A 19,239-nucleotide genomic window follows, 5' to 3' on the forward strand; every position below is an offset into this window, starting at 1 on the left:
ATAACTTCAGAAAAAACAAAAATTGTTTTACAAAAATATTTATTTCTATTGACACCAAGTCTGTGCACGAGCCATTACAAACCTAAATTCACAGTCATGCCTCATAATACATAATGGTTGTCAGCAACACAGTTGCTATAATATCTAATTTAATTACATTTAATTTATAATTAGAATTAAATAGCAGGGATTTCATTAAAAAATTTTAATCACCACATTATTTACAAAACATAACTAAATTAACTGTTTTTGTCCTTGATAAAATGATAAAAAAATACATAAATTACTTGAACACACACATTCTAAAAAAAACAATACTTGTGGTGGCACAACCAAAAGCCTACACATTAAAAAAATGTATAAAACAATTTCAGTTACCTACCAAATTTTCATTATTATGACAAAATATTCTTCAGTATGTAGCATAATATATTATTCTGCTAAAACAAGTATGTACAGCAAGCTTAGGTAACGAAACATTTTGTTCTGTGACTCAGTAGACCCTAATGAAGTCTGATAAATGCAATTTATACACAGTTTCTTTGTCTTATTTGGAAAATTGACACAAAACATTATCGAAGTACTAATTTGGCCGGTTTTCCATCCAGTAGACGAGATGACCCATGTTTAAGAGTAAACTCCCTCTTAATATAAGCAAAAAGTAAATCAGTTATAAGAAATATTTGAGCTGTAGCAAAGGATAATGTCACTCCAAAGAAGAAATTGGCATTTGCGGAGCCAGAGTAGATCCAAAGGTGCCAGACAGTCGGTCCAAGTGCTGAAGTGATGATGAATGCACAGCCCACAATGAATTTCTGCTGCATGACTGAAATTAAAAAAAGAATAAGGATAATAGAGGTTTTGTTATCAGTAACATTTTCAAAGATCAGAAATATTTAATGTAATAGAATTACTTACAAGTGAACAGATGCTTCCACATTGGTAGTAAAGCCAAATAAAATCCAACATCGCCAATGCAGGGGTACGATCTGAATATAGTAGAAAGTGCAATGAGCACTGTTGCAAGTAGCACCGGTTCTTTCTTAAACCTTAATGTCAGTGGGACCACATATAAGGCCAATGCATTGATTTGGAATGCACATACAAACAGCAGCCGGAAATGCTCAAACATCTCAGTGAAGAAGTACCAGAATAACCCGATATTTGGCTTCAAGTCAGGCACTGTCAATCTGCAATAGAGATAAGATTATTGTTAATGATAAGCCACAAACTTCTGAAAACATATTTATTGCTTTGCATTTGTACTTACATAAATCCATAGGTATTGTAGACATATTGGTATGAGCCATCCATTATATGTGCAGAGATATAGATCAAGAAACCCCAACACAGTACAAACACCAGTAATGTACGAATGTATGAGCATTTGTTGCAGCCTTTGTTCACATCTGCCAGGAGAATCGCAATGGGCACTATCAGTAGCACAGGGTACAGTGCTTGGTGTGTGGCTAGTGCTATGAAGGCACAGGCTAGTATCCTGTATCCACTTGCAGCACCCCACAATGAAGCAGCTACCAAGAAGTTCTGTATTACAGTTGTTGTCATTCCTGCACAGTTGAGCACTGAGTATGGATTGAATAAATACACAGATAGTACATACTCTGATGCTTCCTTCAGGTGTGCATCATTTAGTAACATGGTCTTCGATTCTTCCTCAACATTATGCAGCATATTCTCTTGGGACTCTTTAAAAATCCGCGCAAATGCCTTAGAAGTTTTGTACAGCAAGTACGCTGTCAACAGGTCTAGAATAGTAAAAAATGCCGGTAGCAAGAAAGGTACCCTTTTCATCAGGAAGTGGAAGAACACCAACATTATAGGCGACTCATGGAACGAGTCTCCTTCGTAGGGGTTTATATTGTGGTCGTATAAGTAGACGCCCTCGACTAACCTCTTCCATGAGTTCAGAGGAGTAGCTATTTCAACTCGATTTGCTATCGTTTGCCAATAATCTATATGAATAAGCCAAAACCGCACTAAGCCGGCAACTAGATACTTCAATATAACAGCCATTTCGCCGACCGATTTCGTTTAATTTAATAAAACATGTTGTTATTTAGATATAAACCCTATAAGTTTGACATATGTCAGACATCAGACTTTTTTTTCAAAAGAAAAAGGTATCTTTGTCCATACAGCCATATTTGATATTTTGTGTCTATATTTTAACATTAATTTTTATTAAATTATTTTTAAAGTATTTTGTTATCCAAAACAACAACACTTTTATTAGACAAAATCAAATTTAAAATTGTACACACAACTTTGCTCATTCGATATAGAATCCCGCCAAAAAAATAAAATTCGCCGTCGTGATTCGTCGAACTTATAGCAATGGGATCGAATGGGATCATGCATGATGGGATGCGTGATGATCTTCAATTTATCTCTATTGTATCTCAACGACAGATATGCGAACCGATTTCATTCTTTCTTTCTATATAGAAATTAAAATTTTGTAAGATTAGGTATTTTTTTCTTCTTGGTTGGAATAAAATTAAGGACATTTTGATTTTGTGACAAAATGATTTATTTCACTTAACTTATATCAAATATCACATGTGTTAACCAACTTATAGTAGGTACCTACCTAGTTTAAACTAAACCATTTCATTAGATGTTTAAGTTAACTTCATCATTACGTCTGACCTAAGTAACATGAATTAGGAAATCATGATTTAGCAGGGAACAGCTGATCGTAAGGAACTTTCAAGAATATTTTGTTGGCGACTCGAATGCCGATCTTGTTCCAGTTGTCCTGCGCATACGGCAACAGCTCGCGATACAGCGCCTTCCAGTTAGCGTTCGCGAAGTCATTGCCCAAGTTCGCTGTAAAAAGAAAACAAACTCATCAAACCCGGAAACAATACAAAAGCACAACCGTTAGTATGGGCTGTCTGCTTTGTTCAGCGCTACTACGAGTAAGGACTAATCTAAGGGTTACCTGCGTTACCTGCGTAATAATTTCGTACGTAGGTGTCTATAACATTACTCAATACATACCTATTAGTCATCATATTAGCACAACACGTACAAAGTATACTTAAATAAGAAACGTCTTTAGTTTGTTTGAACAATTTTACGATATTTAAGTATGTGTAATCAATCGCATCGCAGCACCAAATAATTTATTGCTTATTTATTTAGGAACACATAAAAAAGGTACCTAAGTCAAATCTTTTGATGTCCCATTTCAATGTTAAAAAACGTGCAATAATACTTACGTGCTTAAATCTTCGTATTAGTGAGGGTAGGGTCAGAAAACAACGTACAGATAATTATTATATACTTAGTGACAAAATATCAGTTCATCATCCTATTGGGCACTGGACTTTTAATTGTTGTTTCGTACGGTCACGAGCATTAATATGTATACACTTTGGTACCATTGCACATTCACTTTTTTGATAAATTGAACTGTAAATCTCACTAAATGCCAAATATGTTAGTGCGACAGAGTCCTAAAGTGGGTACATTATATTGCTCATGACTGTACAATGTGACAGGCGGAAAGACTAATATTCAATAATATTAGTATTTTTTCACCCAATTTGTAAACTAGCCGTAACTTTTCAACACCTGTTGAAAAATGAAAACTTACTCAATTCCCGCGTGTCAGGGTTGTCATTCGTGATGTAGGACTTGAGGTCGGCAAGATCGGGCCGCATGTAGAACGATTCTATGCGGACGTATGTCTCGCCGTCTATTTTTTCCGGCTTCCCATTTATCTTCCAGGTGTATGTCAGGTCGGCTGGAGAATGATAAACAGGTCTTCAATAAAAGTAGGAACTTCATGTGATCCGCGTGGATTCAAGGTTTAGTGGCTTACCTATCTATACTAATATTATAAAGAGGAAAAGAAAAATGTTTGATCCTCCAGCATTATCCCGTTTTTTCACAGGGTGCGTTGTAAAATTTGAATTTTTATTTGTATTGAATAATTTTACCGCCCGATAGTAGTAGCGGTAGTGGCGGTAAGTAGCGGCCGATTTTAAAAATGTTTGTACCATTAGCATGCTATGTTATACCTGAGTATTATAGGCTATATTTATTACTAGAAAAAATTAGGTATCCCTACTAAAATATACTCATAAATGTCCATCCATGCGAAGCTGAGACGGGCCGCTAGTGTCTAATATAGGTACGTAGTTTGATGATGAAAATCTACTTTGGTAGACCGAGTAGGTATCATTTCAAATATTACCTACTTAAGTGAAGAGTTAAGTTTTTGGTTTGACGAATAAAGCCAATATAAGGTAAGTACGCTTAGGATCTTAGCAAACATTTGATTATCCGAATAGGATGTTCTATGCTTTCCAAATCGAAGTAACACTTATAAGAAATAACTACTACCATTAGACACACTTCATGCTGACTTCTTCACTAGATATATACTTCATGCCGTGTATGACCACAATACTTTATCTATGTAACTTGGTAACATTATAAAAATAACTAGAAAGTCAATGTATGTGCAGCAGTTACTAACTCATAGTAGTATTGAAGGTCCCAGTAGTGTTAATAGTGAGAGAGTTCCAGCCGCCTTCGCCCCGGTAGGTCCCGTTGACGTACACTTTAGGCGTGGTCAGGTCCACTTCTAGTAAGAAACGATCTTCATCAGCGTGTAATCTGGAATGTGACAATTAAAAAAAAACTTAAGGGGATCAAAGTAAGGAAATTAAGTCATCTGGATCTGCAAGAAACAGAATAAAAGGGAGTAGGTATCTACCTAAGTGTTATTAACTGGTTTTAGGCTCTTGTCCAATAATGGAGTAATGCAGACTGTAGTTTTCAAATGCTACTTAATGTACCTAAACGTAATTACTAGCTGATATTATGTTTAAAAAATATTTACTATTACATAGGATTTAAACATAGCTGGCGAATAGTAGGTGTACAGCTTGTACCCACTTTAGAACCCAGTCGCACTATCATATTTGAAATTTAATGAGACTTACGGTATAATTTGTCAAAAAAGTTAATGTTACATGGTTTCAAAGTGTATATTGGTACTCGTGACCGTACTATACACCTCTGCCTACCCCTTCGGGGATACAGGCGTGCACATGTAATGTTGTTGTTACTATTTTATTTCAAATTTGAATCGTATGCGCTTACGCTGCAATTCTCACAATTATTAATAATTTACAAGTACCTACTTTGGTATAACACTAATACAATATTGTTGCGCAAGTAATGCGCAAGCGTCTAGATTGTAGGCTCGAAATGACAAGTATAAAACCAGTAAGTAGTTTACTGACCTGACGTCATGCACGGTGGCAGTCTTCAGACCGTAAACGTAAATATCCCTCATGGTCATCTTCACCGCTATCTGCAACGTACAGTGGAAAGTGTGACAAATACTCTTAGGTACATAAGTAGGTACTTACTTAAATCTACCTAAGTATATCTACCTAAAACTAGGAACAATAATATATGTGATTGATTTCTTTCCGTATTGCTACTTGTAATATCCAGGCGATATAAGCTTCTACTCGGAACATTGTTGGCATATCTTATTTTATGACGAATATTTTTAATATTATTTACCGTAACATTAACACAATCCATGTGAATTTACCATTTGAATGGTAATTTAATTACTTGGGTACAATCATCATTCGTATTCATATTTAATGCACCTATACTAATGTTATTCAAGTCAGTAAAGGTCAATTATAATTATACTAGTTTTTTGTTAGTGTTCGCAAGTAGGATCCCCATATAGGATTATATAGGATGCTTAATAACTTGTAATGTAACCCCTCATTGATTTAAAAGATGTGTTGCTGTTGCAGTTTCTTGTCATTTCATCTTCTCAGTCATAACACCTTGTGAAATGACGTAAATTCAAAAATGTTACATTGACCTTCAACAAGTTTATCCATGATAATTACGTTGAATAAATGATTCTGTTTCCTAGTTTTAACGTGTAAAATAGGTGTCGACATCAAGCTTTTAGAACGCGGTATCAACATTGTTTTCATAGGATGTAAAGTCCACGAGAAATATTAAAGGTTCGTTCCTCACCGCAAATTTAAGTTCTTTTATTTACGTACTAGCTTTTGCCCGCGACTTCGTCCGCGTGGCGTGTTATATAAGAGAGAGATCTTTGTGTGTGTGGGAGTGCATACTTATGCAGTTTAGATTTTTTCATAATTTTTTTTTCCCAATAACTCCCATTTTTCAAAATACAGCCAAAAATAAACTTTATATTTACTAAGGTATGCATGCATGCTAGATTGAATCAATTGATTGAATTGATTTTTTTTTAATTGATTGTTCATTGAGTTTTAATTTTAATACACACTTCCTCTCTTCCCTTCAACGTTGCTGTGCCCTACAGGGTCCATGTATTAGTTCCTATGCCTATGTAACACCCCATTGTACTACATGGAATGCAATAAATAATTTAATTGAATTGAATTGAAAACATCTATCTTACGCGGTTTCGATTTTTTCATACAAATGTTTTTTTCCCGCTTACTCCCGTTTCCGTGGGAATTTTGCAATATCCTGTTGCAACTAAGCTTTAAGTTAACTAAGGTACCTGCATGCCAAATTTCAAGCGTCTAACTTAAGCGGTTTAGATTTTCCATACAAAAGGATTTTCCCGCAAATTTCCGTTCCCGTGGGAATTCCGGGAATTCCTTTCTTAGTGCACCTCTACGGTACCTAAGCTATGTCCCTTCCAAATTTCAAATGCCTACGTTTAGCCGTTCAGGCTATGCGTTGATATGACAGTCACTGAGTCAGTCAGTTTCTCCTTTTATTTAGATTTGATTTTTTCATACAAATGTTTTTCCCGCTAACTACCGTTCCCGTGGGAATTTTGTAATATCCTGTTGCAACTAAGCTTTAAGTTTACTAAAGTACCTGCATGCCAAATTTCAAACGTCTAACTTGAGTGGTTTAGATTTTTCATACAAAAGGATTTTCCCGCTAATTCCCGTTCCCGTGGGAATTTCGGGAATTCCTTTCTTAGTGCACCTCTACGGTACCTATGGTACCTGCATGCCAAATTTCAAACGTCTAACTTGAGTGGTTTAGATTTTTCATACAAAAGGATTTTCCCGCTAATTCCCGTTTCCGTGGGAATTTCGGGAATTCCTTTCTTAGTACACCTCTACGGCATCTAAGGTACCTGCATGACAAATTTCAAACGTCTAACTTGAGTGGTTTAGATTTTTCATACAAAAGGATTTTCCCGCTAATTCCCGTTCTCGTGGGAATTTCAGGAATTCCTTTCTTAGTGCACCTCTACGGTATCTAAGGTATCTGCATGCCAAATTTCAAACGTCTAACTTGAGTGGTTTAGATTTTTCATACAAAAGGATTTTCCCGCTAATTCCCGTTCCCGTGGGAATTTCGGGAATTCCTTTCTTAGTGTACCTCTACGGTATTTAAGGTACCTGCATGACAAATTTCAAACGTCTAACTTGAATGGTTTAGATTTTTCATACAAAAGGATTTTCCCGCTAATTCCCGTTCCCGTGGGAATTTCGGGAATTCCTTTCTTAGTACACCTCTACGGTATCTAAGGTACCTGCGAGCCAAATTTCAAACATCTAACTTGAATGGTTTAGATTTTTCATACAAAAGGATTTTCCCTTTAATTCCCGTTCCCGTGAGAATTTTGGGAATTCCTTTCTTAGTGCACCTCTACGGTACCTATGGTACCTGCATGCTAAATTTCAAACGTCTAACTTGAGTGGTTTAGATTTTTCATACAAAAGGATTTTCCCGCTAATTGCCGTTCCCGTGGGAATTTCGGGAATTCCTTTCTTAGTACACCTCTACGGTATCTAAGGTACCTGCATGACAAATTTCAAACGTCTAACTTGAGTGGTTTAGATTTTTCATACAAAAGGATTTTCCCGCTAATTCCCGTTCTCGTGGGAATTTCGGGAATTCCTTTCTTAGTGCACCTCTACGGTATCTAAGGTATCTGCATGCCAAATTTCAAACGTCTAACGTGAGTGGTTTAGATTTTTCATACAAAAGGATTTTCCCGCTAATTCCCGTTCCCGTGGGAATTTCGGGAATTCCTTTCTTAGTGTACCTCTACGGTATCTAAGGTACCTGCATGCCAAATTTCAAACGTCTAACTTGAGTGGTTTAGATTTTTCATACAAAAGGATTTTCCCGCTAATTCCCGTTCCCGTAGGAATTTCGGGAATTCCTTTCTTAGTGCACCTCTGCGGTATCTAAGGTACCTGCATGCCAAATTTCAAACGTCTAACTTGAGCGGTTTAGATTTTTCATACAAAAGGATTTCCCTTCACTACTCTGCTCCTATTGATTGTAGCGTGATGAAAAGTATACTATAACCTGTCCAGGAGTGTGAAGAATAATTGTACCAAGTTTCATTAAAATCCGTCCAGTAGTTTTTGTTTCTATAAGGAACATACAGACAGACAGACAGACAGACAGACAGACAGACAGACAGACAGACAAAAATTTTACTGATTGCATTTTTGGCATCAGTATCGACCACTTATCACCCCCTGATAGTTATTTTGAAAAAATATTTAATGTACAGAATTGACCTCTCTACAGATTTATTATAAGTATAGATAGCTGTGATCTTAACATGCATTTATCATAATTAATATCTAAGTACTTAATATAGTTCTTTCGTAAATATTTATTGTAGAAGAATAATTATTTTTTGTTTTTATAGCACGCACCCGTGCTCAAGGAAACTCACAATTAAAAAATAAAATCGAAACAATTCGTCGCAAATCGTAAAAGGCGTCGGCTTAATGACGATACATAGAATTTCGCGTTGACAGGAGGAAAACCGGATGGTGTAATTGTTAACATGCTTGTTCCGGTTTCACGAGAGCTGCGAGTTCAAATCCCGGCCGAGTCAGAATTTTTTTCGACAAAATTTTTAGCATCGGTATATAATTGTCTTCGAAATCATTGAGCATTCAGTGTATAGTCGGAGGCGAATATAAAAAAAGCTGCTTACTGTTTTTCATCCTGAGCCTATTGCAGAAGTTATATTAGGTATTTTCGTTCTGTCTAACATTACCTACTAATAGGGCTGATAAGCCTGTAAAAACTCACTTAATTTAATCTTATTTATCTTTGGACACCAATAGTTTCATTGTAACAGTATCCCTGAAAGGGTAGGCGGAAGTGTAAACTACACCCTCATACGCTTCGACCGGCGAGTCTATTGCCATTACCGAGCACAAATCCTGGAAACCACGTGATATTAATTTTATTATCTATAATCCGAACATGAATTCAGAAAGTGGAATTCAGTGGTTTAGTAGCTCGTGTCGGGATTCAAACCCATGACCGAACAGGGCTACGGTCCTCCGAGTAGATTATCAATATCATAAATAATCTTAATTATAAGTATATATTTCTTGGTGGATGAACACATTTTTATGTTGTGGAGTATAATTAATCAAATCAAATCAAATCAAATATACTTTATTGCACAGAACTAAAATTTCAACAATCAGACAAAACACACGAATACAGTACAATTTGGGCGGCCTTATTGCTCTAGAGCAATTTCTTCCAGGCAACCAACAAAAGGAAACAAACATTTACAACTTGGATGCGGGATGGTGCAACAAAAAAAAAAATGTATTAAGTATGTGAAACTTTTGTACCTATTGTAATTGTGAGATTTTTTAAATATGTATTTAAAATGACTGGTTGTTCATTATTTGCGAATAACAATGATTTCCTGAGTGTTGTTGACCTTACTTATAACACCCTTATACCTACTGTAGGTATAAGTTATACCACGACCCATAACATCGACCTTTATTTTGATTCCATTACCCTATTATCCCATAACTATCTTACCTCCACGTGCATAAAGTTTTATATAAATTGTCAAACCTGATTATTCTTATATTCAACGCGTAGCTCTTTCTGGTGGTAAGGGTCAACGGCGGGTACTCCCAGGTCCTTGATTCCCCCCGCCATGACCGCTAGACCTTCCTGAATGGCGTCCACCAGGCAGTCGTTTACGTCTGGCGAGCTTCTGTCGCATATTTTCAGATATTTACCTGCAAACGAGAAGAATACGTTTGTCGTCGCTTTAATACAATTACAGGAGACGTTTGCTTAAAAGACGGTCTACTCTGAATCAGACCGTCCAAACCGTACAAACGACCGATGAAGAATATGGAGGAAGCAACAGAAGTGTCTCAAAATAAGGAATAATACTACGCAACTTTCGCAAAGGCCGGTCATAGGATGGGTGACCACAAAAAAAAAGTTTTCATCTCGAGCTCCTCCGTGCTTCGGAAGGCACGTTAAGCCGTTGGTCCCGGCTGCATTAGCAGTCGTTAATAACCATCAATCCGCACTGGGCCCGCGTGATGGTTTAAGGCCCGATCTCCCTATCCATCCATAGGGAAGGCCCGTGCCCCAGCAGTGGGGACGTTAATGGGCTAATGATGACTACGTTTAGAACGGTAACTCTCCGGTCCCCACCAGCAGCTGATCTAGGTTTACCTCACTCCCCCTCGGTCTAGTTTAGTCTTCTTCGTATGGGCGTCAGACGTCAGACACACAGATGCATGTGTACGATAACGTCAATGTGTAGTATCTGTGTAAACCGAGGTTTTTTGTATGAAGAATGAAGTGTCCGGTGTGTAGTAGTGTGTCAGGATCGAAACAAGTCTAATTCCATAGTCTTTGTTTACTCCAGCGGGAATAGGCGTGGGCTTACGTATATAGAGTTCCTAATGACGAATAATGAAATAGGATTCTCACAACTACGTGTATTTGTACACTGTACTTTTATTATTATACCTAATCCGTGTAAGCGCGAAAATCCTAGGTCTATGGCAAAACCTACCTAAATGTTGTATTTTTTATTTAGTTACGTCCATCTACATACCTACTTACTCGGGGTTGCGTAACTAACATAGATATCTCTAATCCAATCAAAGTTATAAATACCTTGAAAACTAAAAATAGATATATAAAATTTCCATGCAAATTTTAGACATTGGAAAAACATACATTATTTTTAAACAATTTAGCATATTTGCGAAACAATATTTACCTATCCTGACTTGTTCCTAGCTATATATCGACTTCCATAACAAACTAGATACGTTCTCATTCAATGATAGCCACTGGACACAAAAGCAAAACATTGCACAGTTCTTCATACGAATTGAATAATAGTCGCAGGTGTTACGAGACAAAGCAGACGACGTTTCCTAGTTCATATACAAAGCCATAACCACTCGTTCCTTTTTTTTATAAGCGTTATCTAATGACACCTATCTTAGACTACAATAAACGCGGAATCAGTTTAGTTTTAGGTAGGTACCTACTACTTACTACTACTTACTGTGGCACTTATTGTGGCTAAGATCGCAAGCCATCAAGGGCAGGATGGTATGTCGATGCGTATACCGTGCGTAGACTTTAAAACGAACGAAGTCTGTGAAGGTCGACCAAAACCAGAATACCTATACTTCAGTCGGAATGGAAAGGTTTCACATAAACCGATTAAAACTTAAGCCAGATTTCTACTCGTAACCGTAACACAATAAAAGCGATTATATTATTAATAAGAACATACGTAAGTATCTTACCTTTCTTAGTATGCCTGTTTTTGTAAGAGAAATTCTCTCATGTAACTTTAATTATTAACAGTGTGTCAGAAATATTTTGCGGTCACGGTACGATACGAACCTACTAAGTACTATATACAGAAGTTGTTCTGACAAGGTAGTTTACTTAGTCACATACAAGGTATAAAGTTGATTTTACTTCATATTTTATAACTAGGTAATGTAGGGACTTCCTCTACATTTACTCTAACTAGATATCTATAAGAGCGGCAGGCTCAGAAAAACTATGAATAACTTAAAAGAATACCTTTACATAGTGTGATAGGCTACATAAAAAAGAGAGAGAAACAAATATTATAGGTACTGTCCTCGTAAGGCCGAGATTTCCAGTCACAATAGTTAAACAATGGGGTTTGGATTTTAAAAGCCCCACCACTTACGTAGATATTATATCACCATAGAATCACGTGAAAAAATCATCATCATCCCTTTTTTCACAGGGTCCGTGTACCTAACCTGAAGATTTTACAGGTCCGTTTTTTTTAAGTGTAAAAATCAAGAAACCAAAACATATCTACAACCTGCGTTCCTAACTTTATATATTTTAAGTGGACTATCTGTAGAAAAGTCCCTGCTGAACACTAAGGTATTCATTATCCATTATCTAGATACACAAGAGCTTCTGATAATGTACTAACAATTTCATAAGTTCTAATTCATATCTATTATTATTTTATGTATCTATCAGACCGCGAGGAGTGGGAATCTGATATACAAGCCCTTCATCCCAACAGGGGATAAAAGGTTTAGAAGAAGATCTATCAAATATACAATAACCCTCCTTTTTGCTTCGCCGCAGTCGGGTAAAAGCAAAGAGAATTGGTAGGTATAAAATTGCATTATTTTTTCTGTTATTGATTAGATAAGTAGGTTTTTGTACAGGTATGCTTACAGAAACACATAGGAGATATATAAGAGGAAATGACAGTTATAATCAAAAGAGGTAGTGAATCGACTGACCTGTGACAATTAAAACGACCGGAAATACACATTAGGCAATTCATGCATGTTGTTGCGAGCAAGTCATCTAACAACACGAAAAAATATACGTGCAAAGATTTAATTTTACTTTGCATGTCATGGGGTACGCAATAAAACTTGTATGATTGCCATGACTTAATTGCGAATTATTAATAGTACGGGAAAATTATATTTTCCATACTGTTGTCCGGTTTAACAGGTCGTTCGTAGGTATAAGTACACAAATAGTAAATTAATGGACTCTTAAAGGTGGATTTCTAAAGGAAAATACACAGCGCATACAAATTGTAAATAGAATATTTCATTTTAAGCAGTGTCAAAAAAACGCAAGATTTTTAAAATAGTTTCATTACCCCAGCGTGACTCTAATAAAAAATAACCGACTTCAAAATCTATCTATTAAAAAGTGAGAAATAATATATTAAGAAACTACACTTACCTATATCCACAAGACCGTAACAATTCGTAATAGCTAATGCAAGTAATAATATACTGAACGTCATCTTTTTCTGTTGCTTAAAAATAAAGTTTTTTTTTTAATTTACGATTTACGCGGGCACTGCGTCGCAGCGTTTGGCGGCGTTTGCAAATACGACGGCGGAGTCGACAGCGCGGCTTGGGGATTGCACAAACGCACGCTCTCAATGTCAACTACTGGTTCCTCTGAATGCATAATTCTATTACATAATAATAAGTTCACAATGTGTGATATAACCTTACGTTACTGACCTGCATGCGGCTGCTTAGTGCCTGAGTATCATTTTACTTTGAAAGCTAACCAAGAACATGAAAGTAGGTACTTATTGAATTAACAGAAGTCGCACGCAAAAGAAAAGTCCTTATAGGTACGGTAAAGTTAAATACAAACAGAACAAACTAGCTGACAAAGACACACAATTCACATTCACAATTAACTCTTTCAGTCTAACACCCAAAGGTAACAGCGTGAAGATGGGAAGTTTCTCTGACAAGAAAAAGTAAAGATTGTACAGACAGAACGCGGTACCTAAGTACTTACCAGAGAAGGCAGGGGCGACTGCATAGATTGACATAATAAGTGTGAACCTACAATAACAGGTTATTTCAACAACTAGATGCCATTTCCTGAAGAAAAAAGAACATACTAATTATTGAATAATTATCGCAATTTCAGAAACTGCACGCAAATTATACGTTAAGACGTTACTTAGACGATGTAGATTACTAGATTACCTACAACGTACCTAGCTTTAATCCCAAAAATATATAAATCAACCCAAGTAACATTTTATACCATCATAACATAAGGAACTGCATCTAAATGCTTATTCGCTGAATCTAGCCAGTTGCGACAAAATATAAGAATGATATAAGTAATTGGGTCGTGTACTAGGTTCAAGAAAAAAATATGATATCCTGATTACTAAATAAAGACAGATCTAAAACTAACGAAACACATTTTCTTTTTTCTATTTTACTTATTTATTAAATTAATCAAGAAAAACGTAATAATAAGTCCGACATTTTATTACGTTTTTATGACGTCACAGTGTGTTTTTTCATACAAATTCCGTAGTAATTTCGTGTTTTGAAGTTTAGTAAAAAGTAACCGATTTTACTAGCTGGAAACTAGCCTATTAACCAGACGACATTCAGATTCTTTCCTTCAAATTTAACAATCATTTTATAACGCCTTACGTTATGAATAAGCAAAGCATTCACTTCTTAAAAGTTCAGGCGCTTATTCAAAATGGTGCGGAACTCTCATCCTTCCAATATCACTTTTTACTGTGTACTGTTTGCAAAGACCTAGCGAGCCAGAGAACTAGCGTATAAAAACATGACGTGACAATTATTTCAAACCACTGCAATTAGCTATGTACTTAACCATAAGTTAAACAAAGATTAGGTACGTACGAGTACCTACTTACTGTAGATTATACTACATTACTACGTACTACTACTCTAGAAACAGGATGCTTCTAGAGCGCAAAGTAGAATGTATTGGTTATTAAAATAATAGGCTAAATTGGTATAAAAAATAAAAATATAAAACCAATAAGTTACTAGGTACCTGTCAAATGTACAGAATTATTTGAAACCAAGCAGATACGTATATAGCGGTAAACGTAATCAGATATTCGTGAATTGAATGCTTTACCTACTTTACAAAATAGTAGATATATGACTTGCTAGATATAATTTCTATGCTACATCACGATAATAATTACTATCATTAAGAGCAATAGGTACTTACATATATTATAAGAATATTTGATAGCGCCTTACTAAATACGTAGGTACTTCTATACACTGATATTATTACCTACACGAACTATTTTTCTCCATTCTTGTCTTTAAACATTCAATAAGTACCTACTTCCCTATTCAATAGTTTTCAACGATCGTTAATCATCCTTTCCCTGTCTCTCGCATGGGTATCATTATTTAAATATGTAGCTATGTATTAGGTCCGTTTTTGTCTACATCATTTATAACCCATGCTATTTATTTTACCATGCCATCGTGAGGAAACCCACATTCCCGAGAAATGTATTTCGGAAGGTATGTGACCTAACCTGTATTGGGCTGGGTTGGAAAGTCAGACAGGCAGTCGCTTCTATAAAAAACCGGACCTGACAAATTTTCAGGTTAGGTCAGGTAAGCGGGCCCTGTGAAAAACGGGATAATGCTAGGGAGACGATTATTCTCAAAAATTCTTACGGTTGTACCGTCATGAATTGATACGAATAATAATAAAACAATGAAATAATAATCAATAAGGAAAGTCGCTGAAATAATGATGAAGGCTTAATTACAGTACAAAATGCACACTGGAAAACCCTTGTCAAGTCGAGACGTGGATTAGCGATACACTGACATCTCCTTGCAGATAAAATGGAATATATTTGTCACGCACTATACGGGCTGACTCATCTTCCACACGTCAACGTAATATTATGAAGACTTCGAACATAATCCGTAACGGTTAAAACCACAACAATGCTTACCGTGACTTTTAAGTCCGTCTAGGGTTTACTCACCTATTATTTGTAAAATATTCTTAATACCTACTTATACAGGGTGATAGTAATGAAAACTTTGAGGGATGACTCAGACCATGATTCTGAGTTGATATCATGTGGAATTTTCCCTTGCTTTTTGCCTTGGGAAGAGAAAGCCGGAGCTTCCTAACTTCTAATTTGCCAGAGACAGGTCCGATTTTGATGTTATTTTCTTTTGTAGTCTTTGAGTAGTTTTTTATATCATTTATAATCAGAAACATCTTAAGTTGCGCAAATAATGATCGATCATATAAAAAATGTTTGTTTTTGTTATTCCAACGAAAAATGGGCTTAAAGTGCTTTTCTCATTCTGTACAGAAACGGATTTCGAATAGTACCTCTTAACCGTTTTTAGCGTCTGTACGTTTATTTGTCAAAGGGTCTCAAAGTTCAACCTTTAAAAAGCTGTATCTTTTGATCCATATTTGATACCTACATAGTTGACATTTGCACATAATGTGCATTATTATAACGGATATTCATCAAGTAATAAAAAAATCTGAAAGTGAAATGAAGTGAATTATATTTTTCAACGTCTTTTTGATCTTGCGCTCTAAAACAAACGACAACATACGATAATACATTATTTGTCACAAAAATAGAGTTTAATCTAGAAAGATAAATAATAAAAATCTCGAAAAGTTTAAAATTTAGGATGGTCCGTATAAATGACACAATTTTTTCAAAGTCGTTTTTTTCTTACTTTGTACAAAAACGATTAAACCAAACTTAGTGCCATAGTAGTGCATATTCTAACGGATAAAATAAAATAATAAAAAATGAAAATAGTATAACACAAACAAAAATACTAACATCTTCTTGTATTAGCTCTATAATAATACACGTCGAATTTGGTGTAATTGTAAATTGTAAGGTAAAATAACAACTAGCAAAAATAAAAACAGTTCAAAAATTAAAGGGGGAGTAAATAAAACTGGCTGCTAATTCTAGATGCGCAGAAAAAAAACAAAAACTGAACGGAAATCCAGGCGGTAGTAGAGTCACGGGAGAAAAGTTAGTTGTTTATAAAAATCTTATTAACAATGGAATCTCATTATCAGATCTTGTTTAGATTATGTATTTCGAGAAAGACAGATGTACCTACAACCTAAACACAAAACTGGTCCGATGTCTAATTAACTTGTCGCTGCTTCATTGCACTTCATTTTTCAAGTTCAAATAACGGTGCCGCTGCAAAAATACTCCCAAAGACTCTAAACTCTACATTAGAACGTAACCCAGTATATAGATGAAAGAGTACAATGCCTTTGCCAATAGCTAAAAAATCATTAGACTGATAGTTCGACAGTTATTCTAAACACGAAGGTTGACGATCCCACGCCACAAAAACTCGTTAGAATGAGATGATCTATGACGAACACTCACATGTCTTAACAACGAATTTTGTACTTAGATACTTCATTAATCAAATCATATTAGTACTCGAATACACGATGAAGATAATAATGTTCAACTAGTGTCTACGTATGTACAGTCATTTTTATACCGCTTTTCCCAGCTTTTTCACAAAACTATACCTCCGCCTTACATTAGGATTCGTAATAGAAGGGGCTGCAATCTTTCTGATTACCTAGTTGTTGGCTGTACCTACCCATTTAGCGTCATAGGCGACAGTTCATGTGTATACTGTGTACTTATGAAAAGTGAAATAGAACCAACGGTTACCATTAATCATCATCATTACCATCGGTCAAGAAAAACTTACCATTAATACGCAATAAGTAATTATTATTGTTTATTCGCATTATTCTATTCTATTAACTAGAATTATTAAAAAGTAAATTGCGTAATTACAACAATACCTAAATAAACTCACAATAAGTTAGTAAGTTATTTGTTTGAAGAGAAAGTACGCGTGTCAAAAATAATAAATGCTTAAGCAAAATAAATACGCGCGTACCTTTTGTTAATAACTTTCATAAATGATTTTAGTATAAGCATAATTTTTGCAACCCATAAGCAAACGCTACACCCAAATGTTTTTAAATAAATTACCTACTCACACTTCAAACATCACTAAGACTTATAGGTAGGTCTAATAAAGCTGCTAAAGCACAGAGCACCAATAGAACCAATAGAAGCTCATCTTTTGCTCCGCGGTAGCGGTTAATCAAGTAAAATCACATTGGTGAGTCTTAAGTTTCCATTTGTTTCCATGATTATGGGATTTCCGACAAGCTTTTTTTATCGATGGGTGGAATCCATTTTAATCAGCAAGAAGATTTTATTACAGACTTTATGAACTGCCTTTAGAAGTAAATTAAAAATAAAGGTATTTTTTTCTTAACATCAAAAGGCAATAAGAATATTTTTCTCAGTAAATTCAGCCTGGAACAAAAGCTCTGACCAAACGCAATCTCCATGCTTCATAAAAAAAAAATGCAAAATCGATTTATTTTCTACCTACCTACTTACTTACTTTAAAAAAATTGGAACAGTAAAAGTATTTTTATGTCGTAAATCGGTGAGTAAACAAATACTTAAAAGATAAAAATATACTGAAATGTATGAGTAAGTCTTAAATGTCTGTATTCAGTGCTTTCAAGTTCAAGTGCGTCTTTAAAATTTCGACCAAACAGTCAATCCCGTCGTACTTGAAATAACGGAACGTTCAGAGATTGATGACGCTAATAACGTACACGTTTTATCCTTGGTTCTATCTAATCGCACATGATCAAAAGGTTAAAAACTTAATACACTAACCGCATAGCTAGCATGGATGCATTTTTAATAGGTATTTCACTTGCTTTAAGATAATAAATAACGTATATTTTTGGACTTAGAAAACATTAAAAATTTCTTCGTAAAATCTTTTTTTAAATAGGTGACTGACTGAATTAGATTTCGTCATGCTGTCGCCGCAAGTCCCGACGCGATATTTAGTATCAACATTCCAATCTTGTTATTGCGATCTTAATTCTAGTGTACCTACGTACCCTATACTTAGCATAGGTACACAAATTCAGCTTCGAAAAAAAATTATAACTACCTATCTCCTGGATGGAACGCAATATGTTTGCTAAAGGTCACCGACATGGGGCTTTTAGTGCTTTGTGTACAAACTGGGAAGTGGTATTATTGGTCTTAACGGTATTACGCCCAAAATTCTGTACTCTTCAGTATCTTGGCGCCGTTACCTACTTGTTGGCAGCGGCGACCTACCTACCTGCATAAGCTTTCACATAATACATTTTATTCATGCAGTTTCTTTTTATTTATTCCAATAATATCCGAGTTATACTTTTGTAACATAATTGGAAATTAATGCCACAAATGTCTTTATTAAGTACTTAGATATATCTTCGATGCAGAAATCCGTTAAATTAATGAATATCTGTCTTATTTGCATATATCGGCTAAATGTGTAGAGAATAGTTAATTGAAATAAATGGCATCCCCTTGCATGTAGAACAGAGAGCAGCGCCTGCGCCGGGAGCCGGTGAACCAGTTCTCACGCGAATGTCGTCCTGGCAGCTTTAGACGAGCTTTTGTCTCTACATTCTTTTCAGTCCCACCAACATGATAACGCGACAAAAAATTAAATA

The 19,239-nt window shown here is 35.5% G+C and overlaps 2 protein-coding genes across 3 annotated transcripts; both read right to left on the bottom strand.

Moving 5' to 3' along the window:
- Window positions 1-22: 22 nt before the first annotated feature.
- Window positions 23-2,099, bottom strand: LOC126375086 (phosphatidylinositol glycan anchor biosynthesis class U protein). The gene is made up of 3 exons (XM_050021931.1): window positions 1,271-2,099; window positions 919-1,190; window positions 23-826 (listed from the first exon to the last, which is right to left on the bottom strand). The coding sequence occupies exons 1-3, from the start codon at window positions 2,032-2,034 to the stop codon at window positions 573-575; spliced, it is 1,290 nt and encodes a 429-aa protein (XP_049877888.1). The 5' UTR covers window positions 2,035-2,099; the 3' UTR covers window positions 23-572.
- Window positions 2,100-2,527: 428 nt separating this feature from the next.
- Window positions 2,528-13,228, bottom strand: LOC126375106 (protein takeout-like). 2 transcript variants are annotated; one of them, XM_050021950.1, is made up of 6 exons: window positions 13,069-13,228; window positions 9,892-10,061; window positions 5,283-5,353; window positions 4,511-4,650; window positions 3,623-3,772; window positions 2,528-2,850 (listed from the first exon to the last, which is right to left on the bottom strand). In XM_050021950.1, the coding sequence occupies exons 1-6, from the start codon at window positions 13,130-13,132 to the stop codon at window positions 2,693-2,695; spliced, it is 753 nt and encodes a 250-aa protein (XP_049877907.1). In that variant the 5' UTR covers window positions 13,133-13,228; the 3' UTR covers window positions 2,528-2,692. The 2 variants fall into 2 exon arrangements, with proteins under 2 accessions (XP_049877907.1, XP_049877911.1); XM_050021954.1 differs by lacking the exon at window positions 13,069-13,228 and adding an exon at window positions 11,610-11,695.
- Between the last annotated feature and the right edge of the window lie 6,011 nt (window positions 13,229-19,239).

This window comes from Pectinophora gossypiella, chromosome 2 (genome assembly GCF_024362695.1).
Source record: "Pectinophora gossypiella chromosome 2, ilPecGoss1.1, whole genome shotgun sequence".
In the NCBI taxonomy this organism is placed as follows: domain Eukaryota; kingdom Metazoa; phylum Arthropoda; class Insecta; order Lepidoptera; family Gelechiidae; genus Pectinophora; species Pectinophora gossypiella.

What these genes read in the sequence shown, in the direction of transcription:
- LOC126375086 (XM_050021931.1), bottom strand. Translation starts at nt 2,034, where the DNA reads ATGGCTGTTATATTGAAGTATCTAGTTGCCGGCTTAGTGCGGTTTTGG. An exon ending in TACAATACCTATGGATTTAT is followed by an intron (nt 1,191 to 1,270) that starts GTAAGTACAAAT and finishes TCTCTATTGCAG; the next exon opens with ATTGACAGTGCCTGACTTGA. An exon ending in GTGGAAGCATCTGTTCACTT is followed by an intron (nt 827 to 918) that starts GTAAGTAATTCT and finishes TTTTAATTTCAG; the next exon opens with TCATGCAGCAGAAATTCATT.
- LOC126375106 (XM_050021950.1), bottom strand. Translation starts at nt 13,132, where the DNA reads ATGACGTTCAGTATATTATTACTTGCATTAGCTATTACGAATTGTTAC. An exon ending in GCCACCGTGCATGACGTCAG is followed by an intron (nt 4,651 to 5,282) that starts GTCAGTAAACTA and finishes GTCACATTCCAG; the next exon opens with ATTACACGCTGATGAAGATC. An exon ending in CCCTGACACGCGGGAATTGA is followed by an intron (nt 2,851 to 3,622) that starts GTAAGTTTTCAT and finishes TTCTTTTTACAG; the next exon opens with CGAACTTGGGCAATGACTTC.